This window comes from Hemitrygon akajei, chromosome 14 (genome assembly GCF_048418815.1).
Source record: "Hemitrygon akajei chromosome 14, sHemAka1.3, whole genome shotgun sequence".
Classification (NCBI taxonomy): Eukaryota; Metazoa; Chordata; class Chondrichthyes; order Myliobatiformes; family Dasyatidae; genus Hemitrygon; species Hemitrygon akajei.
The window spans coordinates 94,756,163-94,782,885 of record NC_133137.1 but is presented as its reverse complement, the minus strand read 5'-3'; the positions used below and the strand labels follow the sequence as shown (position 1 = coordinate 94,782,885).

General features: G+C 40.6%; 1 protein-coding gene and 1 non-coding gene across 12 annotated transcripts in view; both read left to right on the top strand.

The window, feature by feature from the left end:
* The window catches only part of LOC140738806 (SRSF protein kinase 2-like), a 201,307-nt gene that overhangs the window by 127,454 nt on the left and 47,130 nt on the right, over nt 1-26,723 (top strand). For all 11 annotated transcript variants that reach the window (XM_073066665.1, XM_073066663.1, XM_073066664.1 and 8 more), the window contains 2 exons: nt 8,594-8,759; nt 17,961-17,986. In XM_073066665.1, coding sequence (XP_072922766.1) covers nt 8,594-8,759; nt 17,961-17,986 — 192 coding nt within the window. The remainder of the gene's footprint in view (nt 1-8,593; nt 8,760-17,960; nt 17,987-26,723) is intronic.
* On the top strand, nt 5,719-5,825 carry LOC140739046 (U6 spliceosomal RNA). Its single transcript, XR_012101555.1, has one exon. It is a non-coding gene; the product is annotated as a U6 spliceosomal RNA (small nuclear RNA).

Below are 26,723 nucleotides of genomic sequence, written 5' to 3'. Positions count from 1 at the left end.
CCAGACAAGTTGAATGGTGGAAACTCTCATCAAGGAGCACAGGAGCTGTATCCATTTGGGTTACCGGGAGAAATTGGCGATAGTAAAACATTGCATTCACAGTGGCCATAGTGACTTTTGATGGCACAAAACTACTGTGCTGTTCCAATGAGAGAAGAAGAATTTTAATAAAGACAAAGGTTTTGCTGCATGTAGGATCTGGCAGAGTGGGGAATAGAAACATAGAAGACCTACAGCACAATATAGGCCCTTCGGCCCACAGTGCTGTACTGAACATGTACTTTAGAAATTACCTAGGGTTACCCATTAGCCCTGTATGTTTCTAAGCTCCATGTACCTATCCAAGAATCTCTTAAAAACCTTATTGCATCTGCCTCCACCACCATTGCCGACAGCCCATTCCACGCAATCACCACTCTCTGTGTAAAAAAAAACAAACTATTTGCCCCTGACATCTCCTCTGTACCTGCTATCAAACACCTTAACACTGTGTGCTCTCATGTTAGCTATTTCAGCCTTGAAGGAAAAAGCCTCTGACTATCCACATGATCAATGCCACTCATCATCTTATACACCTCTATCAGGTCATCTCTCATCCTCTGCTGCTCCAAGGAGAAAAGGCCAAGTTCACTCAACCTATTCCTACAAGGCATGCCTCCCAATCCAGTCAACATCCTTGTAAATCTCCTCTGCACCCTTTCTATAGTTTCCACATCCTTCCGAGAATGAGGTGATCAGAACTGAGCACAGTACTCCAAGTGCGATCTGACCAGGGTCCTATATTGCTGTAACATTACCTCTTGGCTCTTGAACTCAGTCCCACAGTTGATGGCCAATGCACCATATGCCTTCTTAACCACAGAGTCAACATGCGCAGCAGCTTTGGTGTCCTATGGACTCGGACCCCAAGATCCCTCTGATCCTTCACACTGCCAATAGTCTTACCATTAATACTAAATTCTGCCATCATATTTGACCTACCAAAATGAACCACTTCACACTTATCTGGGTTGAACTCCATCTGCCACTTCTCAGCCCAGTTTTGCATCATGTCGATGTCCCACTAGTCTGTAACCTGTGACAGCCCTCCACACTATCCACAACACCCCCAGCCTTTGTGTCTTCAGCAAATTTACTAACCCATCCCAACACTTCCTCATCCAGGTAATTTATAAAAATCACGAAGAGAAGAGGTCCCAGAACAGAACCCTGAGGCACATCACTGGTGACCAACCTCCATGCAGAATATGACCTGTCTACAACCACTCTGTGCCTTCTATGGGCAAATCAATTCTGAATCCACAAAGCAATGTTCCCTTGGATCCCATGCCTCCTTACTTTCTCAATAAGCCTTGCAATGGGGTACCTTATCAAATGCCTTGCTGGGAATGCCCAGCACCCTGGACAAAATAATTCATCATCACCCCTAGAAAGTTGACTTAGAGCAGTGCCAGAATTATGGAACCATAAGTCTTAGCAGCCATGCAAGCAAAGTAATGTTGAAAGTCGTCTTGAATAGACAGACCACAGGCAGAAGAAATAATCACCGAAGAGCAGGCTAGATTCAGAAGTGGAAGAAGTACAAAAGAACAGATATTCAACCTCCAAGTACTGTATGATAAATACAACTAACATCAACAGGACATCTTCCATGTGTTCATAGACTTCAAGAAGGCATTCAATAGGGCATGATTCACTCTGGGCCACAATGAGATGTAACCTGGGCTAGAAGATGATCCAAACCATCAAGCAGTTCTACACCAAAGCTAGCAGTGTGGTACTTGTTCATGGCATGGTTGGAGAGTACTGCCTCCTTACACCCACACTGTTCAACATTTTCCTGGAGCAAATAATGGCAGATGCTCTCGAAGATCATATTGGCACAATCAGGATTGGAGGACAGATCATAACCAACCTTGGGTTTGTCAATAACATTGATGGGCTGGCAAGAAGTCAGGATGAAATGACCTGCCTTGTGAACTGCCTGAATGATACATCTACCAGATATGACATGGAGATCAGTGCAGACAAAACCAAGTTGATGAGAAACAGTGAGGAGCCAATCACATCAAAAATCAGGACATCTTCTTGTATGCATGTGAATCATGGACTTCGACAGCAGAACTGCAAAAGAGGATCCAGGTAGTAGAAATGAAATGCTTCAAGAAGGCTCCTTGGCATTTCCTATATAGACCATGTTCAAATGACAAAATACAAAAAAACATCACCCAGCACGAGACACCGTGAAGATCGACTGTCCACAGTAAAGAAGAGGAAACTGAGATAGTATGGCCTCATAACAAGATCAAGTGGACTCTCTAAGGCCATCCTTCAGGGAACGGTGTAGGGGAAAAGAAAAAGGGACACAGAGAGGAATAAATGGGCAGACAACATTTCAGAGTGGACCGGTTGGAGGTTTGCCACAACGGTGAGAGATGGTGGCAAATGGTGCAGCATTCCCCTGTATAATGCCCCTATGACCCAGGCAGACCCTAACTGTATGAATCAGTTCACCAAACAGTTTACAAAATGCCAGAGGAACTCAGAAGGCCAGACAGCTGATGGTAGCAGCGAAAATGGTCTCAAAAACTGGCCACCTCCATTCCTACAAGCAGATGACAAGAACAAGACTTTTGCTTCATCTGTTTCCACCACCCTTGCCTCATTACTGTTTACTTATTAATAGATTGTAGTTCTTTCTGGCCAACAAGTTTAATCTCTGTTTCACCTGGAATGACTCTTTAGGCCTCTGGATGTTGGTGACAGAAGGGGTGTGTTATGCCCGTGGCCCCCTCCTTTTTGAGAATGGCAGGATCGCTATTGATTCGAGTCAGGAGATCCAGGCAATGAGAGAAAGACATGCAGAATCCACAAAGAATTTGGAATGTGTCCTGGCCTCCGAAAGGCAGAACCATTGATAACGGCTATTGTCTCTTGGAGACGGACTTGTGTATTGAATCCTGTACGATGCATCGAAGCCCCCAGGCAATGAAGCGAGGGTGGGGTTTGGTGGAGGGATTGCATCATCCCACCCTGATTGACATCTGAGACCCTGTGAGTCAGGATAAAAGAGGGTCTGAGGAACAGCCCCTTCAGACGCACCAGAAGAAAGGCTAGCGATCCCGTAATAGCAAAAACCGGTGGAAAGGCCACGTGCGTCCTTTTCCATTTGCCCTGGAATCGGTGGGCCCTTTACCACAGAAGAACGGTTTTTAGCTTACAACGGGGAAATCAACTCCCAACGACTCTCGAAGGATTGACATCATAAAAGGAATGGGCAAGTTTTAACCCGTCTTTCTCTCCAACCAAAAAGCTGCAGCTTGAATGAACTACAGTGACTTTTATATTTCCATCGGACAATACATTATCCCCTAGACAACGATAGAGCTATTTCTTATTGATTATTATTATACCCGCGCTTTTAGATTTAGTATTGACGAAGTATATTATCTATACGTTTGCATTGATATTATTTTGTGTATTTTTATCAATAAATACTGCTAAAAATAGTACCATCAGACTTCAACGGACCTCTCTATCTTTGCTGGTAAGTGACCCAGTTACAGGGTACGTAACAGGTGTAAGCGGTGTCACAACTTGTATGGTTGCAGGGGGTAGTGCAGGGTTAAGGATAGATGTGCGGGGAGCAATGGACAAATTAGTCCTTGCAAAAAGCAGAAAAGGGTTGGAAGAGGAAGATGTGACTGCTGGTGGAATTGTGCAGCAACTGCCGGAAATATGAAGACAGATAGGGTGAAAGGTGAGGTCCAAGGGAACTTTTTCTTTGTTGTGTTGGAGGAGAAGTGACATGAGAACAGAAGTGCAGGAGAAGGTTTCATCAGCTATAGCTAAAGAGCAGCTACAATGCTGAAAAAAGTGGATGTTTCAGAAGTCCTAGAATAGAAAGCCTTGTCTCAAGAACAGATGCAGCAGAAATGGAGAAACTGAAAGAGATGGTATTCTTACAAGAAACAGGGTGGGAGGAGGTGTTGTCCAGGTAGCTATAGGAGTCAGTGGGTTTAAAGTAAGTGTCAATAGATAATGGATAGTATGTATAACAACAATGACAGAAGATACAGCCAATTTCAACTTTGCTTTTTTTTGGAGGTGGATTTTCTGTGATAGATGCACTTGTTGTTTATCTGCAGACTTCTAGTTGCTGTGCAGGCCACACAGCTGGACTCATGGGGACACAGGCTGAGTGATGTAGGCTCATGCATGTGGTCCAGATAAGTGCTTGGTGTAGGGTAATGCAATGGATGATAGATGACCCACTAAAAAAAGTCATAAAGAAGGACAAGGTGAAATACAAAGGTAAGCTGGTCAATGATATTAGAGGATAAAGTTCTTCGGAGTAGATATCAGACTGCTGGAAAATGATGCTGGAGAGGAGGTATTAGAGGACAAGGAAATGGCGGATGAACTGAATAAGTATTTTGCATCAGTCTTCACTGTGGAAGACTCTAGCAGTATGCTGGAAGTTCGAGTGTGTTAGGGAACAAAAATGAATGAAGTTGCCATTACTAAAGAGAAGGTGCTTGGGAAACTGAAAGGTCTGATAATAGATAAGTCACCTGGACCAGATGGTTACACCCTGGGGTTCTGAAAGAAATGGTTGAAGAGATTGAGGAGGCATTGATAATGATCTTTCAAGAATCAATGCGTTCTGGAATGGTTCAAAGAACTGAAAAATTGCAAATGTCAGTCCATTCTTCAAGAAGGGAGAGAGGCAGAAGAAAGGAAATTATAGGCCAGTTAGTTGGACCTCAGTAGTTGGGCTGATATGGATGTGGTTTTGAGGTACTTGGAGGCACCTGATAAAATAAGCCAAAGTCAGCATGGTTTCTTTAAGGGAAAATCTTGCCTGATAAATCTGTTGGCATTCTTTAAAGAAATAACAAGCAGGAAGAACAAAGGAGAATCACTTGATGTTGTGTACTTGGATTTTCAGAATGCCTTTAACAAGGTGCCACACATGAGGCTACTTTACAAGCCCATGGTTTTACAGGAAAGATACTACCATGAATAGAGCATTGGCTGATTGACAGGAGGCAAAGAGTGGGAATAAAGGGAGCCTTTTCTGGTTGCCTGTCAGTGACTAGTGGTGTTTCACAGGGGTCTGTGTGGGGACTGCATTTTATGTTATATGTCAATGTGATTTGAATGACGGAATTGTTGGCTTTGTGGCCAAGCTTGCAGACAATATGAAGATTGATGGAGGGGCAGGTAGTGTTGAGGAAGCAGAGTGCCTACATTAGGACTTGGGCAGATTAGAAAAATGGGCAAAGAAATAGCAGATGGAATACATTGTTGGAAAGTGTATGATCATGCTCTTTGGTAGAAGAATAAAAGTGTAGACTACTTTCTAAATGGTGAGAAATTCAAAAATATGAGGTGTAGAGGGTCTCGGGAGTCCTCGTGCAGGATTCCCTCAAGGTTAATTTGCACGTTGAGTCAGTGGTGAGGAAGGCAAATGCAATATTAGCATTCAATTTGAGAGGACTAGAATATAAAAGCAAGGATGTAATGTTGAGGCTTTATAAGGCACTTGTGAGGCCCCACTTTGAGTGTTGTGAACAGTTTTGGGCTACTTAACTACAAAAGAATGTGCAGACATTGGAAAGGGTTCAAAGATGGTTCACAAAAATGATTCTGGGATTGAAAGGCTTATCATTTGATTGCTCTTGTCCTGTACTGACTAATTCAGAAGAATGAAGGGTGCTCGCTTCGGCAGCACATATACTAAAATTGGAACGATACAGAGAAGATTAGCATGGCCCCTACGCGAGGATGACACGCAAATTTGTGAAGCGTTCCATATTTTTTAAAGAAAAAAGAAGAATGAAGGGAGGATCTCATTGAAACCTATCAAATATTGAAAGGCTAAGATAGAGTGGATGTGGAAAGTATGTTTCCAATGATGGGGGAATCTAAGGCCAGAGGAGACGCCCTCAGAATAAAGGGAAGTTCATTTAGAATGGAAATGAAGAGGAGTTCCTTTAGCCAGAGAGTGGTAAATCTGTGAATTCTTTGTCGCAGGTGGCTATGGAGGCCAAGTCATCGGGTGTATTTAAGGCAGAGTTTGATAGATTCTTGATTAGTCAGGGTGAAGGCAGGAGATTGGCACTGAGAGGGAAATGAGCCAGCCTTGATGATGAAATGGCAGTCCAGAATCGATGAGCAAATGGCCTAATTCTGCTCCTATATCTTACGGTCTTATAATAGAAACTGTCCTACATAATTCACAAACTCGAGATTTGTTTCTTTATTGTGTTGGGGTGGGGAGTTGATATCTTTTATTATCACCTATGGTTTTTCTGTGTTAATGGTTATCTGGAGTAGACAAATATCAGTTGTAATGTACACGCGTACTTTGACAATGTATTAAACCTTTGAACACTCATTGAGTTGTTTAGTTCACTTTAAGAGATAGTGTCTGACATAATTACATCAGTGCAAGGTGATTGCTTTTGGTTTGTTTGTTTTGGAAGCAAAGGGCTGCGGCTTTTGTTAAGTACATAAAAAAATGACTCTTGTATGTTTTATTCACAAAATCTTACATTTGTGACCCCAATGCTCTTAGACAATTCCAGGGTTACTCAATAACATTTGGTCGGCTGGTGGCATAGTGGCATCAGTGCTGGACTTCAGAGCAAAGGCTCCCCAGTTCAAATCCAGCCAGCTCCCCGCCCCCCGCACGCTTTCTATCTATGCTGTGTTGAGTGTTGAGCCAGCAACTCGGCCTTGTAAAAATAAGAAAGCCTGCTAAAAAAAAAAATGCCCTTAACTCCACTCGGAGTTAAGGGCTTTCTTCTTCTTCAATGACATGTAGACCAATGCAGTCGTTTGAAGGTACCAGAGTTTTCGGAGCTGCACATTGCCATGTGGTTTGCATGGTAAAAGCCCAGTTTGTGCTGTGAGAGATCACCACAGACAATATCGAATTTTACAATATTATAGCATTGCTTATTAGTTCCACTGCAGCTAGGGTGGTGAGTCTACTAGAAGACCAAGTGGTCAATGGTCATCTGTCTAGCGTCAGCGATCGCTGCAGACGTGGTTCGGACTTATCTCAACATCTGGGACACTCGGTTCAACACCCCATCTAATATTTTTTCTGATAGTCTCCAGTTCACCAGACCTCTGGACTGCAATGGTCCAGGACCTCGGGGTTAAATTGCATCACACCACAGTTTATCACCTGCAGTCCAATGGCCTGTCTGAGCAGTTTCACCATTCCTTGAGGGCTGGGTCTCCTTGACAGACAGTTGTGGGCATGATCGTCTCCCGTGGGTCCTGCTGGTGCTCAGAATGGCCTCAAAAGAGGACCTGCACTCCTCCGTAGCTGCTACGGGTATTGGGTGTGGTTTTATTCCTGATGCCATGACTGTCTGGTCAGTGTCTCAGCAGCATTTCACTCTCCTCAGTAAACTCAGTTCTTTTACACCTATTCCTTCCTCACATCATGGCATACAGAACTTTTGGATTCTAGTTGACCTGTGTTTTGCCTTGTTGGCCCACCAACATGCACATCACCAAACATTCAAGCCCCCTTAAGATGACAAGTTCTGTGCTTTGGAATGGGGTGAAAAGACTTTTATTGTGGGTTGGAAGGGTTAACCTGAATGTTTTTCTGTAGATTGCCTTAAACTGGCCCACCAAGACTTGGATAGTTCCACTACCATACCGTTTGCATCAAAACATGACCATGTGCATGTCAGCACACCCCTGTATAAGCCAGGGAGACCTGATGTTACTCCAACCAAGGCACAAGGGACCCAAGCTGGCCAGCTTATATGAGCTCCAGACAGACTCTTAATACTGGTTTTGGTGAATTCTGGGGGGGGTATGTGGTTTAATGTAAGTGGTGACAGATGACACGTATTGTTCATAGTAGAAACTGCTCTATGTAATTCACAAACACTGTCATTGTTGTGTTCACTTTAAGAGACAGGGTCTGATGTACTAATGTCAATGTAAGGCAACTGCTTTTAGTTTGTCGTGGAAGTAAAGGGCTGAGGTTTTTGTTTAAAAAAATGACTTTCTTGTTTTGTTCACAAAATCTTATACTGGCAAGTGGAAATTGGGCAGACTTTTGGGGAGATAGGCTGGATCAAGCTGGAATGAGCTATTTTCAAGAATTTAAGGTGAACACTTGCCCAGTGAAATAAAAACTGCATTTGAAATGAGCAGCCTGGACTTTTTCCATTTGTCTTCATTTCACACTGATTATTGCTTGTTTTGACTGCGTTTTGTTTTGGATTGAAACAACTGGGGCTGTGCAAATTTGCAATCATGACTGGCAAAAGAAACTTTGCTCCAAGTCTGTTTACTGTATTGTCGATGCAAGTATTGAGCTTTAATTCAGTAAAGTATCAGCATGCCAGAATTAAATTTTGTATTTATGGGGATAAAAGACACATTTTGTAAATGAAGATATTGGTAGTGTGCTCTTCTTGTGAACACATTTGAGGACTGATGAAACTTTTCCTGAAACATGATGGTGAACAGTGTAAAAATATAGATTTGTTTATTCAGTATTTAACAAAAATGAGAAACTACCAATCATATTCTTGGCTTTGTTTGCTAATAGGTCTTGCAGGGTTTGGATTATCTACACAGCAAATGCAAGATTATCCATACAGATATAAAACCAGAAAATATCTTAATGTGTGTAGATGAATCTTATATTCGACGGATGGCTGTGGAAGCAACAGAGTGGCAGAAAGCAGGTGCTCCACCACCTTCTGGCTCAGCAGGTAATTTATGATTCAAAACAGTTTCACATTGTTGTGGTTAGAAATTGTACACTTCAGTAGTTCGACTAGAAAGTCGTGCATCAAGATTGTTAGTAACATTACAAACAAAGCAATGAGTTGTTAATTTTTTGCCTTTATACTTTAGCAGCAGCTCACATCACCTCCTTCAGCACTCTTCCCTGCTTCGAAATTGCTGGGCTCTTTTTCAAACCATCAGAGCAGAATGAACAAAAAAGCCAGAATTACATTATCAGTCATCATCACGAGCTGCATTCCCTGACCACCAGTTGCAGTGTTATGCTTGGCATCAGTCTGAAACCTAAACCATCTTAGTGTCTCATTGATTCTGTTGTGTTTCTTGCCTCATAATGCTGTCATTTTGAGTGCTTTTGTCTTAGCACGCAATATCTCAGTACTGATAGCTAAGTCAACTCGTGCTGGTAAAGCACTCATCCTTGCCTTTTAATACCACTAACCTTCACTATTACTATGTACTGTGGGCCATTCTTCCTTGTTCTGTTGTCTGCAAATTTGAGGTCATATAAAGTTCAGTTGTCCTGGCTCCTAAGTAAACATATCCTCAAAATTCATTCTTATCTTTGTCTTCCATGGTCCTTCCCCTTCTACGATCTGTATTTTCCTTCAGCCTTGCAACCTACTGAATCTCTGCTCAGCAACAGTTCTGGTCTCTTCTGCATTTACTTAAGCATCCATTTAATTTCTGCAGCACTGATATTCAATAGGTTTCAATAGGTACATTTAATGTCAGAGAAATGTATACAATAGACATCCTGACATACTTTTTCTTTGCAAACGTCCACAAAAACAGAGGAGTGCACTTAAATGTTAGAACCCCAAATCCCCCACCAGCTTTCCCTCCCAAGCATAAGCAGCAGCACAGCAACAATCCCCCCTACCAGCAAAAAAGCATCTGCACCCTTCACCGAGCACTCAAGGGTGCAGCAAAGCATCATTAAGGACACAGACTTGCAGTACCGTTCACCTAGTATTCGATATATCACAGGCTCTCTCTCCCTAATAAGGGAAAAACAGGTGTCCCCATTTCACAGTGAGAGAGGAGACATAACAAAATAACTTGCTGATTTATGGTGTTAAAAGTCTGTTGCTTTGCGTTTTCCGAGCTCTGTGTCCAAAGAACCTGGCTCTCTGGGCATACAGCCGACAACAGCTCGCTGCTTTCAATCTTCTATGTACTCCCATGACACATATTAGGTTGTGGCACCAGCCTTGAATCTGCCTGCCTCCAGAGCCACGAAAATCCAGCACCCTGAAGGATTCTAGGCTGCGTCCTTGGCATGTTGAAAGGTGGCTGGTCGTGAGGCCCTGAGAGCGGGTCCCATTTCTGCAAAGAATCGAAGTCGTCGTGTAACTCCAGATCAGGGTCTACAAAAGAACCCTGAAAAGGAAAGAGAAGATAGAAATAGCTACGCTTTGGCATTTAGACCATATGACATAGGAGCAGAATTAGGCCACTCAGCCCATCAAGTCTGTTCCACCATTCCATCATGGCTGATATACTGTAGATTCCCGCTTAACACCATTCTCCTGCCTTTTTCTCATAACCTTTGATGGCCAAATTAACACGAACCTCTCAACCTTGGCTTTAAGTATACTCAATGACTTGGCCTCCACTGCCATCTGTGCCAATGAATTTCACAACTCTGGCTAGAAAAAAATTCCTCCTCACCTCTGTTTTGAATAGTGTTCCTCTATTCTGAGGCTGTGCCCTCTGATCCTAGACACATCCGCTATAAGAAACATGCTCTCCACATTCACTCTATCTCAGCCTTTCAATACTGATGGGTTTCAATGAGACAACCCCTCCCCCCCATTCTCTGAAGTCCAGCAAGTATAAACCCAGAACCATCAAATGCTCCTTATACATTCACCCTTTCATTCCATGAATCATTCTCGTGAACCTCCTCTGTATCCTCTCCAATGGCAGCACATCTTTTCTTAGACAAGCGGCCCAAAACTGCTCTCAATGCTGCTTGCAGTCTGACTCATGCCTTATAAACCCACAGTATCACATCCTTGCTCTTGCATTCTAGTCCTATCGAAATGAATGCTAACATTGCATTTGCCTTCCTTATCAATGATTAAACCTGCGAGTAAATCAGAGGTGCAAAGTGACTCAAATTTCATCTCCCCCCCCCCCCCCACCTCACTTTCCTGGGTGCAGAATACCAAACAATATGGCAAAACAGAGATGATGAAGACATTTATACATTTTTATTTAAAATCTGTGAAGCTGTTTGTGTTAACTGTCAAGAGGATATTGGTTAACTTATGGTTTAATAGTGCTTTATCGCTTGCTAGTACTGGAGTTTGGTCAAACTTCGCCATAGATTCCCTAACATTGCCCACAGGCTCAAAGTAGGTGTTTGTGTGTGCAGTGATAAGTTTTATTTTGTTTCTTATAAATGCTATACTGAAACTGCTGTCAACCAAAAAACTGATCTGGGATTTTTTGGGTCTTTCAACATCAGACATCTTCACCCAAGCGACTCGGCCAGGATTCAGGCCCTGGCTTGTGTCCCAGCAGTATTGGTCCAGGGATCATACCACTTAATACTTAGCAATCTGGAGGCTTGCTCAGTAGCCTCTGTGACGGTCCTGATGCCTCTCTTTTTTGCAGCCCCCATAATAGCAAGGAGAGAGAGTACATTCTGCATAGTGAGCAGCCACCAAAAACTCTGCACCCCATCTTTATAGGCTTGCATCATGCCCTCCACCCTTGTCTCTGACACTGCTCTATCAGCTCCTGGTGTTTCTTTCTTACTCTCAAAAGCCCCATCAGTCCAGTCTTCCAAGGCACTGACTGTTCTACCATGACCATCTGCTTCAAGATTTCTGACAGAATAACCTTGTCAGGCTTCAGTGATGATAATGTGATGAAGTCAGGAAACTTAATTGCTTGCCAAGATCATCTTTCAATTGTCAGACAGACACCATGTGAACAAGCCTGCTGGTGATCTGGACTGAGGCTGTGATTGGTCTCCAGTTTTGACAAAGGCTTTCTGAGTTGGTGGAGGTGCCTGCTTTGTTAATGGCCAATGAGATACTTTCTGCCACTGCTTTCAGCACCTGGACATAGTGTCAGTTGTAGGGTCTTCTCCCAAGGCTTTTGGCCAGTTGCTAATGATGTGTTCCAGGATCCTTCTAACAACACAGAGATGACATGATCATGCCTCGCTTTGGTCTGCAGCAAAAAAGTTTGCTGGACTAGGCAGGATGTCATACACAGCCTGGATCATTAACTTGATGTGCTGGGGTTCTGCCTGCCAGATCTTGGACCTCAAGATGAGAAAAGATTTCCTGCCAGGGAATTGTTTGATGAACAGTCCTTTGAATACACCCTCCTGCTGCCTGGTGGTCCTAATGAAGCTACTGTATATTTTGTAATTTTTTTTAATTGAAGTTCATCAAACAAATATTTCCATAAGATGTATTTCAGACATTGTACATATATATCATATAATCATATATATCACAAAATCTCCACAAAGTATTTATCAGGGGTATACACTTATAGAAAAGAGTGGAAAGAAAAAACAAGCAAAAGGAAAGAACTATATACAAGTAGGGAGTGATCTTTTTTTTTATAACAGATTCATTGATTTGTGAGAATAAAATCAGGCCTATGTGGCATTATGTAGTTAAACCATTTTTCCATAATGAATCAAATTGTTCCAGCTTATGATTAACAGATGCTGTTATCTTCTCCATTTTGTAAATGTCTATTGTAATTTCCATCCATGTATTTAATGTTTGTCTCTCCTGTGATAACCATTTCCTAGTAAGATTCTTTTTATCAGCCACCAACAGTATATTCATTAAATATTTATCTCTTTTCAACCATTCTTGAGGTATATATCCAAAATATATGGTCTTACTCTCCAAGGGTTTTTCACATTTAAAGATGTCTTGTAGGGCATTGTGTATCCCCCTCCAATAGTTTTTGATAACAGAGCAGTCCCAAAAAATATGATAATGATTTGCATTTTGATTTCCACAATTTCTCCAGCAAATAGGGAGGTTACCATCATAATGGGATTTCTGAGAGGGTGTTATAAAATATCTTATCAAGTTTTTCCATCCAAACTTCCTCCATTTCTGTGAACTGGTACACTTCCATTGATATCTCCATATTGTTGTCCATTCTTCCTCAGATATAATCATCCCTCCTTCCTTCTCCCATTTTGTTTTAATGTATGAAGTCGAATGTATTTTAAGATTTGACAACCCCTTATACATGCTTGAAATGATTCTACTACCATTATCTGAATTATATGCTTTTCTAAAGAGCTCTATCAAGCAAGTATTTGTCTTGGTTACATTTTTAAGCGTCTTATTAACATATTATCGCATCTGTAAGTACCAATAAAAATCTTGTTTTTCTAATAAGTGTTTCTCTTTAAGCATTTCAAAACTGAATAGTGTTCCTTCTTTCATTATGTTGCAAAGAACTGTTATTCCTTTAGCTGTCCAGTCCTTAAATCTAGCATCCAGTTTATTTGGTGTAAAATCAGAGTCATATGCACACCATTTAAGAATTGCAATATCTCCCTCTAGATTATATTTTATAGTGTTTTTCCATATTTTAAGAGTCAATTTCACCCATGGGTTATCAATAGTATTTATGTACCTTTGCAGGTTGTTATCAGCCAAAATTGCTTGTATGGGGATGGGAAGTACCCGCTCCTCAATGTTTTTCCATTGAGCGTCATATGATGGTTTGCACCAATATATCACAGCTCTCAACTGTGCTGCAAAATAATAATCTCTAAGAGAAGGCAAGCCCCATACCCCCTGTTCCTTTGCTAATTGCAAAGTTTTGAGACGAACTCTAGGCCTTTTACCCTGCCAAATATACCTTGATAGCATCTTGTTCCATTCACTGAATTGATTTTGATTAATCTCTATTGGTAGGGTCTGAAAGAGATATAACAGTCAGGGCAGTATATTCATTTTAATAGACTCAATCCTTGAACTGAGACTGAAAAAAGGAATCAGGCTCCATCTTGCCACACCTTCCTTAATTTTTTTATATAGAGGCTGATAATTACATTCTGATAATTTTGCCAAATCTTTTGGCATAATGATGCCCAAATATTTGAAAGAGTCTGTGTACCATGCCCAGGGGTATCGACTTTCAATTTCTCTTGGTGGGCTATAGTAATATGAAAGTAATTGGGTTTTATCTATGTTGATCTTGTATCCTGATAATTGACCATATTGTTCAAAGGATTGCATCAAATTAGGTAAAGAGTATGTTGGATGCCCTAGATAGATCAAAATGTCATCCGCATAACAAGCCAATTTATGCTGTGTCCCTTTAATAGTAATTCTCCTGATATCTTCATTTTGTCTGATGTATTGAGCTAATGGTTCCAGATATAGCGCGAAGAGTAGTGGTGACCATGCACAACCCTGTCTCGTGCCCCTTTCTAGGGTAAGACTATCTGATAAATATCCATTGATTTTAATCCAAGCAGTAGGATTTTCATATAGTGACTGTATAGTTTTAATAATTGTGTCTTGGAAACCAAATCTGTGTAAAACTCTGTAAAGAAAATTCCAATTAACCGAATCAAATGATTTTTCAGTGTCCACGCTTATCACTATTGCTTCGATTGTATTTTTTTGTATATGATCCATAATGTGAAGTGTCCTTCGTATATTGTCTTGAGTTTGGCGTTGCGTATAAAACCTGTCTGATCATTACGTATCAGTATGGGTAGAAACTCCTCTAATCGTTTGGCCATGATGGAGGTAAATAACTTATAATCTACATTAAGAACGGATATTGGTCTAAATGACCTGCATTCCATTTTATCCTTGCCTTCTTTCGGTAAAGCTGAGATTATTGCTTCCTTCCAACTGGGTGGCATTTGTGCCTTTTTTAGAGCCCAGTTCGGTATGGGGAGTAAAACAGGAATTAACTCGTTTTTAAATTCTTTGTACCACTCTGCCGTATACCCATCTGATCCTGGTGACTTGCTTAATTTAAGCCTACTAATTGCAGCTTTTAATTCAACTTCAGTTATGTTAGCAGTCATCCTTCTATTTTGTTCTTCGCTTAAAGTGGGTAACTCTAGAGAATTCAAGAAGGTGTCAATTTGGGATATGCTTCCTCCTGGAACTTTGGAATATAGCATTTTGTAAAACACTTCAAAAGTTTCTTGAATTTCACTTAGCTTATTTTTTATCATTTTCGTTCTTGGGTCCCTAATTCTATGAATGTATTTTCAGCTATCTTTTTTTTTCAGTTTCAGTTTCCACGCCAGTATTTTCATAGATTTCGATCCACTTTCATAAATGTCTCTGTTTCAGAAACACTAAGTTTTTCCTGATTCTTGCGTAGCCAAATTATTTATTTCATTCCTAATTCTTTTAATTTCCCCTTATGTATCCTGTGCCAAATTTAATTTGTGTTTTTTCTCTAGTTCCTTCAGCCTATTTTGTAATTCCTCTAATGTTTTATTCCTTATATGAAGATATCACTATAATTTTCCCTCTTAAGACCGCCTTCAGAGTATCCCATAAAATGGGAGGTGAAACCTCTCCATTATCATTAAATTCTAAGTAGAGACTAATTTCTTTTTTAATTTGTTCCTTAAAGTACGGATCATTGAGTAGACTTGAATTTAGTTTCCAAATACCGTAGATTTCGCACTACAGAGCGCACCTGATTAAAAGCCGCTGGCTCTAATTTTAGAAAGAAAATCAATTTTGTACTTGTACAAGCCGCACCGGATTTTAGGCCGCAGGTGTCCCACGTTGTAATATGAGATATTTACACAGAAAGATACTACACGTGAGGATTTTTTAACTTTTAATTAAATCCATATGGTAACATAAACAAATACATATTGCAAATGCTTTTTTTCAAACCGTGCCTGTAACGCAGCTACTTTTAAATATACATACGTATCGGTAACACACAAATTACGTTGCGTATACTTTTTTACTGAACAGTGCACGAACAACATTCCAATATCTCCTTAGGACTGGTAAAAAAAATATATACTGCAGCCTACCAGGAAAAGTTATTGATCGCCTTTAACTTAAAAGCAGCGTTTTCGATCGGGTCTAATGCCGCTCCGCCCCACCTTCCCGTTTATCGCAAACCGGTATTTCCCACAAGACGCGGCGAAACTGGATGTGACGTCATAGTATCCCGGGATGTAGTACTTCTAACTTTAACTAGAAAATACTAACAAATGAATTACTAAGCGAAAATATTATAAACTAAATAACTGCCATAAAGGCAGGACAATGCTTTTCTTCGAGTGTTTTCCATGTTGATGAGGGTGAGTACAAATGACTGATTTACAATAATTTAATTGTGAAAGTGCGCTTGATTTATCGTACAATTTCATTGGACCTCTGTGAACTACTCATCAATTTTATTGGTCTACTGTTACGAGGCAAAATGTTTTTGGCGGCATGAAAAAAAACCATGCATTAGCCACACCGTAGTAAAGGCCGCAGTGTTCAAAGCTGTTCAAAATGTGGGAAAAAAGTAGCGGCTTATAATCCGACATCTACGGTAGTATTCTTTGGTTGTAGGTCAAAATCAACAGATAAGTATATAGGTGCATGGTCACTTACATCTATTGTCCCAATTCCACAGGTGTTTATTTTGTCTTTGTCTTTTCCAAATGTCATGAAATAGTCTATTCTTGTATATACAGAATGTGGAGCAGAATAATGAGTGTAATCCCTTCTGTCAGGGAAAAGGTCCCTCCATATTTCAATTAAACCAACATCCTCAAAAAGTGTATTAACTTTCTTATGTAAAGATTTTGTTTCAGAGGTTTTTTTATTGGAAGAGTCTAAGTTCGGTTGTAATTGTAAATTTAAGTCTCCCCCACATATCAGGAGACCTTCTGTTTCTGTTACCATAATATCAGTAATTTTCTGAAAGAAACCAATATCTCTTCCTGGGGGTGCATATATATTCAATAGAGTAACTGAATTGCCATTGATATTCTCCCTTACCAGAATATATCTGCCTTCTTTATCTCCCATTTTGAATATTTTTTCAAAATTTAGCTTACTTGAGATAAGAATAACAACTCCTCTCGTATGTCCTGATTTATATGAGGAGGAAAACAGATTAGTTGAAGCCCATTCTCTTTAGTTTTTTATGCTCATTATCACTTAAATGTGTTTCCTGTAAATATACTACATGGGCTTGTTCTTTTTTCATTTTGGATAAAATTCTCTTACATTTGATTGGATTTAATAGCCTATTTACATTAAAAGAAATGAATTTTACCTCGTCCTTAGCCATCTGTATTTATCTGTCAATGTATCATTGAAATTAGAATAAAACTTAATCGATCTACTCCCTGAACAAATAAGAACCAAGAAACTCAAATAATAACAAAAATGACAACGAATGTGTGAATCCAAGGCTGAGGTCTCTAGTAAATGACCCTCCGTTGAGCTAGAGGAAATGTCTAGCTGTGGGGGATAACCCCTTCTATTTGTGAGTTGAGGGCCCCCATTGCAGTATTCATAAAAGTCAGTGAACAAATCCATTACACAGAAAAGATTTCCCTGTGTACTCCTATATATATATATACACACACACACATACATACACCCACCCACACACACACACGTATATGCATACACATATACACACATATATACACACACACACACACATATGCATACACATATACACACACACACACACACACACACACACACACACACACACACACACACACACACACACATATATATATATTCTCATTTTGGTGGGGAAAAAGGAGTAAGTGAGCAAATAAAGAATAACAACTAAGTAATATAAAATCCACATTATAATAAGTATTTCTCGAGATAGGTATATCACCGTGTACTTTTGCTTCTGTTTAGCTTCTCAGCATTTTTAAAGTTAGCCAAACCTTATGGCTCTTCTGAAAGGGTGAGGACTGTCTTTGGAAAACTCCTGGTCTCTTGCTACTGTAAATTTTGAGGTTATGAGATCAGGATAAATGACCTGAAAAATCACAAACTTGATTAAAAATATATATTTTAAAATGCAAGATTTCTTCTTTTGTCTCCAGTATTATTAATGAGAAAATGTTAAACTATAAAGTAAACAGCATAGTTGATATGTATCATGTTATTTCAATTTGCTGTTCTTTTTTATTTCTGCAGTGAGTACTGCCCCACAGCAGAAACTGGTGAGTAATTTCCTGTTTTTCCCATCCAAAGGGTCTTTACAGTGATGGCAACTCATTAGAATTTACAAAAAAAGTTTGCCTGGTATAAATACAATTGAGAAATTTGTAACTTTCAAATTTATTTCCATTAAAATATTATTATTTTACAGATAGGCTTGTTCAAAGTTTTCCCTTTGTGATTTCCTGTTGCGGATCAAGTATTGTACACCTCTTCCAAACTATCTCAATCACTTCTTTCCTACAGAATTGATCACATTCTTTGTATTGTCCTATCTTTTTTACTCTCATTTCCATTACCCTGGATATCTTTGTTGCTGTCCCTCCACCTTTTTTGCTGTCTTTCCCACTTAAGATCTAATGTTATCTTTCTCCTTTCACTTGCACTCTTCACTGTTTCCCTTCGGTTAGCTACAATCTATACTTAGCTACTCCATTGCTAAGGGATAAATACTGAGATCAGCTGTTTTCTTCCTCCATGAAAACATACATTTGCCTACTCTAGCTTTGTGCTGAAAACTTGATTTACACTTTTGTTATCCCAAACCTTGATGGTTCTAGTGTACTCCTTGATGAATTCTCTTGTTCCACTCTCCAGAAACTTGAGGCTTTGGTGCTCAAAACTAAATTTACCCATTTTTTACTGTGCTGCCTGACTTAAATATCTACAGTTGACCAAAAATAAAAATAAGATTCTTCTTTATCCTGTTTTCCTTGTGCTATACCGCTCATATTCATTTCTCCCTCTTAATAATCTTCAGAATAACTTTAATTGATAGTATTATCCTTCACCAAATCTCTCTGCATTTTTGTTAATTCCTTTCTCCCTCATGGTCTTTAAAACCACTTTTTTTGATCAAGATTTTGTTTATCTTTCCAATTTTTAAAATTTGATTGGTAATCCTCCGACATGAAAAATATTATTTGTTCAATTGTTCTGTTCTCTCTCTTGTAGGCTATCTTTTTCCTCTTTTCCTTTTGTATATTTTTGTATCTTTTCCTATTCGATCTGTTTTCCTTTCCCCTCTTCCTATTGCTTTTCCTTGGCTTTCCTTCCAGGAGGCTGAAATCTTTATGATAAGTCTTTTACTGAGGTGGTCGCATCCAGAGTATAGGCTTCAGCTAGTAGATGTGTGACCACCAGGAGAAGTAAGGGGAGTAAGCAGTCAGTGCAGGGTTCCTGTGTGGCCATTCCCCTCAGCAACAAGTATACTTCTTTGGATACTGCTGTGGGGGTGGGAAGAATGATCTAACAGGGCAAAGCAACAGTAGCCAGGTCAGTGGCAATGTAGCTGGCTCTGAGGCTCAGCAGGAAAGGATAAAGTCATGCAGAGTGATAGTGATAGGAGATTTGATAATTAGGGAGATGGACAGAAGGTTCTGTGGCCGCAAAAGAGATGCCAGGATGGTGAATTGCCTCCCAGATGCTAGAATCCAGGATGTCTTGGAGTCACTGCAGAAGATTCTCAAGACATAGGGTGAGCAGCCAGAGGTCATGGTGCACAACGGCACCAAAGACATAGGTAGAAAGGAGGAAGAAGTCCTTGCACAGTGAGTTTAGGGAGTTAGGGAAGAAGCTATAGAACAGGATCTCCAAGATAGTAATCTCTGAAATACTCCCAAGTGGCACATGCTAGTCAGGGCACGAATAGGATGATTTAGCAGATGATTGCATGGTTGAAGAAATGGTGCAGAGGGTAGGTTTTAGATTTATGGATCGTTGGGATCTCCTCTGGGGAAGGTTTGACCTGTACAAAAAGGATTGGTTATGCCTGAACCAGAAGGAGCCCAATATCCTTGTAGGAGGTTTGCTAGAGCTGTTAGGGAAAGTTTAAACTAAGTTGGCAGGGTGATGGAAACCTGCGTGATTGGGCTGAGAATGGGGCAGTTGGATATAAGTTGATGCAGTATGTAGTGAGATATGAGGATGGACATGCAGATGATGGGCAGAATTGCAGTCAGTGGGATGAGGTGTGAAATAAGGGTGATGAATTTAAAATGGTGATGAATGCAGGAGTTAGGCTGTTCCATTTGAATGCATACAGTATATGGAATGAAGTAGAGTAGAGCAGTTGGAGACTGGCGGGTATGATGTTGTGGGCATTATTGAGACTTGGCTGAAAGAAGATCATAGTTGGGAGCTTAATATCCAAGGATGTACTCTGTATCGAAAGGATACACAGGTAGGCAGAGCGGGTAGGGTAGTATGGTTGATAAAAAATTAAATCAAATCCTTAGAAAGAGGTGACATAGGATCAGAAGATGTAGAATCCTTGTGGGTAGAGTCAAGAAACTGCAATAGTAAAAAGATCCTGCTGGGAGTTATATATAGGCCTCTGAACAGAAGCCAGGAGGTGCAATATAAATTTCAACAGGAAATAAGAAAGATGTGTAATAAGGGCAATATTACAATAGTCATGGGGATTTCAATATGCAAGTAGATTGGAAAAATAAGTTTGGTGCTGGATCCCAAGAGAAGAAATTTGTAGAATGTGTATAAGATGCCTTTGTAGAGCCCAATAGGCCCAATAGGGGAAAGACAATTCTAGATTGGGTGTTGTGTAATGAACTTAGGTAAATGACCCCTTGGGAGGCAATGATCATAATAAGACAGAATTTGCTGTGCTGTTTGAGAGAGAGAAGATAAAGTCAGATCTATCAGTATTTTAGTAGAGTAAAGGGAATTACAGAGGCATGTGACAGGAGCTAACCAAAGTTGATTGGAAGGTGACACTAGCAGGGATGACATTTGGAGTTTCTGGGGGCAATTCGGAGGGCGCAAGATAGACACATCCCAAGAATGAAGAGACCACAAGACTATAATATATAGGAGCAGTTTGACCTATCGTGTTTGCTTCACTATTTCATCATGGTTGATCCAATTTCCCTCCCTGCCCCAATCTCTTGCTTTCTCTCCATATCCCTTCATGCCCTTACCAATCAAGAATCTGTCAACCTCTACCTTAAATATACATAAAGACTTGGCCTCCACAGCTGCCTATGCCAAAGAATTCCACAGTTTCACCACTCTCTGGCTGAAGAAGTTCCTACTTATCTCTGTTCTAGAAGGATGCCTCTCTATTCTGAGGCTAAGTCCTTTGGTCTTAGACTCTCCTACCATAGGAAGCATCCTCTCCACGCCTATCAAGGCTTTTCACCATTTGATAGGTTTCAATGAGGTCATGCCCTCATTCTTCTGAATTCTAGTGAATACAGGCCCAACACCATCAAAAGCCTTTCAATTGACAAGCCACTCAATCCTGGAATCATTTTCATGAACCTGCTTTGAACCCTCTCCAGTTTCAGCACATCCTTTCTAAGATAAGGGGCCCAAACCTGCTCACAATACTCCAAATGAGGCCTCACCAGTGTTTTATAAAGTCTCACCATTACATCTTTGTTTTTGTATTCTAGGCCTTTGAAATGAATGTTCTTTCTTTCTTTTTACAATATTTTTATTCAGAAGAAAAAACAAGATTAACAGAGTGCAACACATAGATGCATCTCAACATAAATTGTGTACATTCATATATTGTAATAAAATTGATCAAAATGTTATAGAATATCACATAAAGGTATACCACTCTGTAATCAAAAATTTAAAGATAAGTCATACATCATAAAATAAATTTTTTATATAAAAAAAAAGTCAACCCCCTACCAACTACCAAAGAAAAAAGCTGATGGATGATAATAGATAATTAGAAAAAAAACATATTCGCTTAAGAAGAGAAGATAGAAATATACATAAAAGTCTGTGCACTGTTAAACTTTATAAATTGGAAAAGTAATTTAGGAAAGGTCCCCAGATATCATAAAAAGATTGTTTCGAATTTAAGACTGAGCAGCGGATCGTCTCTAAATTTAAATAAGACATATCACGTAGCCATTGAAGATGTGTAGGGGGGTAGACTCCTTCCATTTAAGCAAGATTGCTCTCCTTGCTAAAAAAAGAGGTAAAAACTAAAACCTGTAGGTTAGGAGTATTTAAAGTTATATCTTCATTTGCAACAATACCAAACAAGGTAGTAAGGGGAGATGAATGTTAACTTAGCATTTGCCTTCCTCACCACAGACTCAACCTGCAAATTAACCTTTAAATAATCCTGCACAAGCACTTCCAAGTCCCTTTGCACCTCAGTTTTTTGTATTTTCTCTCCACTTTGAAAAAATAGTCAATCCCTTCATTTCTTTTACCAAAGTGCATGACCATATTCCATTTACCATTTCTTTGCCCATTCTCCTAAACTGTCCTTCTGTACCCTCTCTACTTCCTCAAAGCTACCTGTCCCTCCATCTATCTTCATATCATCTGCAAACTGTAACAAAGGCATCAATTCCATCATCCAAATCATTAGCATGAAATGTAAAAAGAACTGGTCCCAGTGCAGACCCCTGTAGAACACTGCTAGTCACCGGCAGCCAGCCAGAAAATGCGTCCTTTATCCCCAGTCTTTACCTCCTGCCAACCAGCCACTGTTTTATCCATGCTAGATTCTTTCCTGTAATACCATGGGCTCATTGCTTGTTAAAGGCCTTCTGAAAATCCAAGGACACAACATCAAGCGATTCTCCTTCGTCTACCCTGCTTGTTATTTCTTTAAAGAATTCCAACTGACTTGTCAGGCAAGATTTTCCCTTGAGGAAACTATGCTGACTATGGCCTATTTTATCATGTGCCTTCAAGTATCTTTAATATTCGACTCTAACATCTTCCCAACCATGGAGGTCAGACTAACTGGCCTGTAGTTTCCTTTTTTCTGCCCCTCTCCCTTCTTGAATAGTGGAGTGGCATTTTCAATTTTCTCATCTTCTGGAACCATTCCCGAATCTAGGGATTCTTGAAAGATCATTACTAATGCTTCCACGATCTTTTCAGCTACCCCTTTCAGAACTCTGGGGTGTACACCATCTGGTCCAGTTGACTTATCTACCTTCAGACCTTTCAGTTTCCAAGAACCTCCTGTCTAGTTACGACAAAAGAGGTATTCTAAAGAGAGGATGAGGCAGCCATGTGAAGTCAAATGGGAGGGCGTAAAGTTATAGCAAAAATTAGTGGAAAATTAGAGAATCGAGAAGCTTTTAAAAACCCAAAAGAATGCAACTAAAAAAACCATAAGGAGAAAAAAGATGAAATATGAAGGTAAGTTAGCCAAAAATATCAGAAGATATCAAAGTTTTTTCAGATATATAAAGTTAAAAGAGAGGGAGAGTTGATATTGCACCACTGGAAAATGATACTGGAGAGGTAGTAATGGGCCACAAAGAAATGGTGGATGAACTTAATGTTTCTTTGTCAGACTTCCCTGTGGAAGACACTATCAGTATGCTGGAAGTTCGAGAGTGTCAGCAGGGAGAAGTGAATGTATTTGCTATTGCTAAAGAGGAAGGTACTTGGGAAGCTGAAAGGTCTGAAGGTAGATAAGTCAACTAGACCAGATGGACTTCACCCCAGGGTTCTGATGGAGGTAGTGGAGGAGATTGTGGAGGCATTAGTAATAATCTTTCAAGAATCTCAAGATTCTGGAATGGTTCTTAAGGATGGGAAAGTTGCAAATGTCACTCCACTCTTTAACAAGGGAGTGAGGCAGAAGAAAAGAAATTATTGGCTAGTTAGCCTGACTTCAGTGGTTGGGAAGATCAACATCTTATTAAGGATGACATTTTGGGGTATTTGGAGGCCAAAGTCACCATACTTTCCTGAAGGGGAAAACCTTGCCTGACAAATCTGTTGGAATTCTTTGAGGAAATAACAGGCAGGATAGACAAAGAAGAGTCAGGGATATTGTGTACTTGGATTTTCAGAAGGCCTTTGACAAGATGCCACAGGATAAGAGCCGATGGTAATACAGGAAAGATACTAGCATGAATAGAAGATTGGCTGACTGGCAGGTTCGGTATGGGGACCACTTCTTTTCATGTTATGTTTCAGTGAATGTAAGAGCAAGGATGAGATACCAAGACTTTATAAGGCATTGGTTAGACTGCACTTAAGAGTATTGTTAACAGTTTTGAGCAGTATTTAAGCAAAGATGTGCTGGCATTGGAGAGCATTCAGAGCAGTTTCATGAGAATTATTCTGGTAATGAAAGGTTTAACATAGCAGAAGCATTTGATGGCTCTGGGTCTGTACTCACTGTTGTTTAGAAGAATGAGGGGGTATTTTGTTGAAACCGATTGAATATTGAAAGGCCCAGATGGAGTGAATGTGGAGAGGGTGTTTCCTACAGTGGGTGAGTCTAGTACCAGAGGGCATAGCCTCAGAAAATAAAGTTTTACAGTATCATCAACTCTGTAGAAAACAAGCATCTGGAAGGTCTGTTCATAATTACAGGAGACTTCAATCATTGTTAACTTGCAGGGCATTTTACCAAAATTTCACCAACATGTCACCAAGGCTACTAGGGAGTCGAAGTAACTGCCATCACTGATAATAAATAAAGTGAACAGGTTCTATGGCTTTTCTCTGTTTTGTGGCTGTCTGTGAAGGTGAAGAAGCTCAGGGTTGTATACTGCATACATACTTTGATAAAGCATTTAGAATAACTGAGACAAAGGCCTCAGAGGTCCCTTCATTGGTCGGGCTCGACCCTGCGTGCCAGGTAATACAATATGGCGAACAAGCTGTTGCCCGTGTAGAAGGCTCCCTCTCTTCATGCAGAGGAGCAGCAGAGACTGATACAGTTTGGTATCAGCAGCATTGCAGAAGTTGCTAGTCAATGTTGAACTCAATGTGGAACTACCTTAGCAACTTCAGTTCCAGATATCTCCATGAAGCCTTCTCCATGAGTGGATATAACCACAAGGCAGTGGAAGTTTGAAATCAGAGCTTTCCTTCTACATGGGTTGCTATCCACAGCTGATGAGCCTCATCTGCCTGAAGCAATTGGTTTTAAGGCACTACTAACCTGCGTTTTGCCCCATCTCCTGTCAGTAGAAACTGTTCTACTGGGCTTAGTAGCTAAGCAATACATGAAGAAGCTGGACATGGTGTCAGAGACATTTGAGATACACACAGTTGGGAGCATTTAATAGGTAATGGGATCTTCAGAATCAGAATTAGAATCAGACTTTAATCGCCAAGTACCTATGCACATACAAGGAATTTACTTCCAGCAGATGTTGTCTCTCTGCTCATAACAATAATAATGATAAATATAAATGAAAATATAGATTATACATACAGGTAGTGCAATCCAAGTAATAGTTAGCCGACAGTTAACTGTTCAGCAAAGTGATCGCAGTAGGGAAAAAACTTCTCCAGTGCCTATTTGTCTTAGTCTGGAGGGATCTGAAGCGCCTACCAGACTGAAGCAGATCAAACAGTCCGTGCGCAGGATAGGAGGAGTCCTTTATGATGTTCCCCGCCCTCTTCTTCAACCTGGAAGAGTACAGGTCCACAATAGAGGGCAGGGAGGCTCCAATGATGCGCTCGGCAGTCCTCACTGTGCGCTGTAGTCTGGTTCTATCCTGCTTGGTGGCGGCTCCAAACCACACAATGATGGAGGTGCACAGGACAGACTCAATGACTGCAGTGTAGAACTGCAGCAGCAATTCCTGAGGCAGACCGTATTTCCTCAAGAGCCGCAGGAAATACATCGCTGCTGGGATGTATGTATACTGCATACATACTTTGATAAAGCATTTAGAATAACTGAGACAAAGGCCTCAGAGGTCCCTTCATTGGTCGGGCTCAACCCTGCGTGCCAGGTAATATAGTGCAGTCCCAGGTTGACTGCATCGTCTACTGACCTATTTGCCCGGTAGGCAAACTGCAGGGGATCCAGCAGGCTGCTGGTGAGGGTCTTCAGGTGGTTCAACACCAAGCATTCAAAGGATTTAATGACTACAGATGTCAGTGCGACAGGTCTGTAGTCGTTCAGTCCTGTGATGGTGGGTTTCTTGGGGACCGGGATGATGGTAGAGCGCTTGAAGCAAGTCACTTCTGCTCCTGCCTTTGACATCCTTAAGGTATCTTTAAAACAATTGAAATAACTGGCCCCAGATCACATGAACTCTTACGACTCAAGCATTCTTATTTTACTTGTGCACAAGGGGAGCAGCATGGGCCCCTGCCATAAACAGTGCCCTGAAGTCAAAACACAAATCTGCTATTTTTATGCAACACACACAAAATGCTGGTGGAATGCAGTAGGCCAGGCAGCATCTATAGGGAGAAGTACTGTCGACGTTTCGGGCCGAGACCCTTCGTCTGGACTAACTGAAAGGAAAAATGGTAAGAGATTTGAAAGTAGGAGGGGGAGGGGAAAATGCGAAATGATAGGAGAAGACCGGAGGGGGTGGGGTGAAGCTGAGAGACAGAAAGGTGATTGGCAAAAGGGAAAGGATCATGGGATGGGAGGCCTAGGGAGAAAGAAAGAGGGAGGGGAGCACCAGAGGGAGATGGAGAACAGGCAGAATGATGGGCAGAAAGAGAGAAAAAAAGAGGGGGAAAAAACTAAATACACCAGGGATGGTGTAAGAAGGAGAGGAGGCGCATTAACAGAAGTTAGAGAAGTCAATGTTCATGCCATCAGGTTGGAAGCTACCCAGCTGGTATATAAGGTGTTGTTCCTCCAACTTGAGTGTGGCTTCATCTTGACAGTAGAGGAGGCCATGGATAGACATATCAGAATGGGAATGGGACGTGGAATTAAAATTAAATTCCCCTTTAAATTGAGGATGTTAAGGACCGGTGAAATGGTGCTTATACTGAAAGGCTTTCATTAGTCCCTGGCTG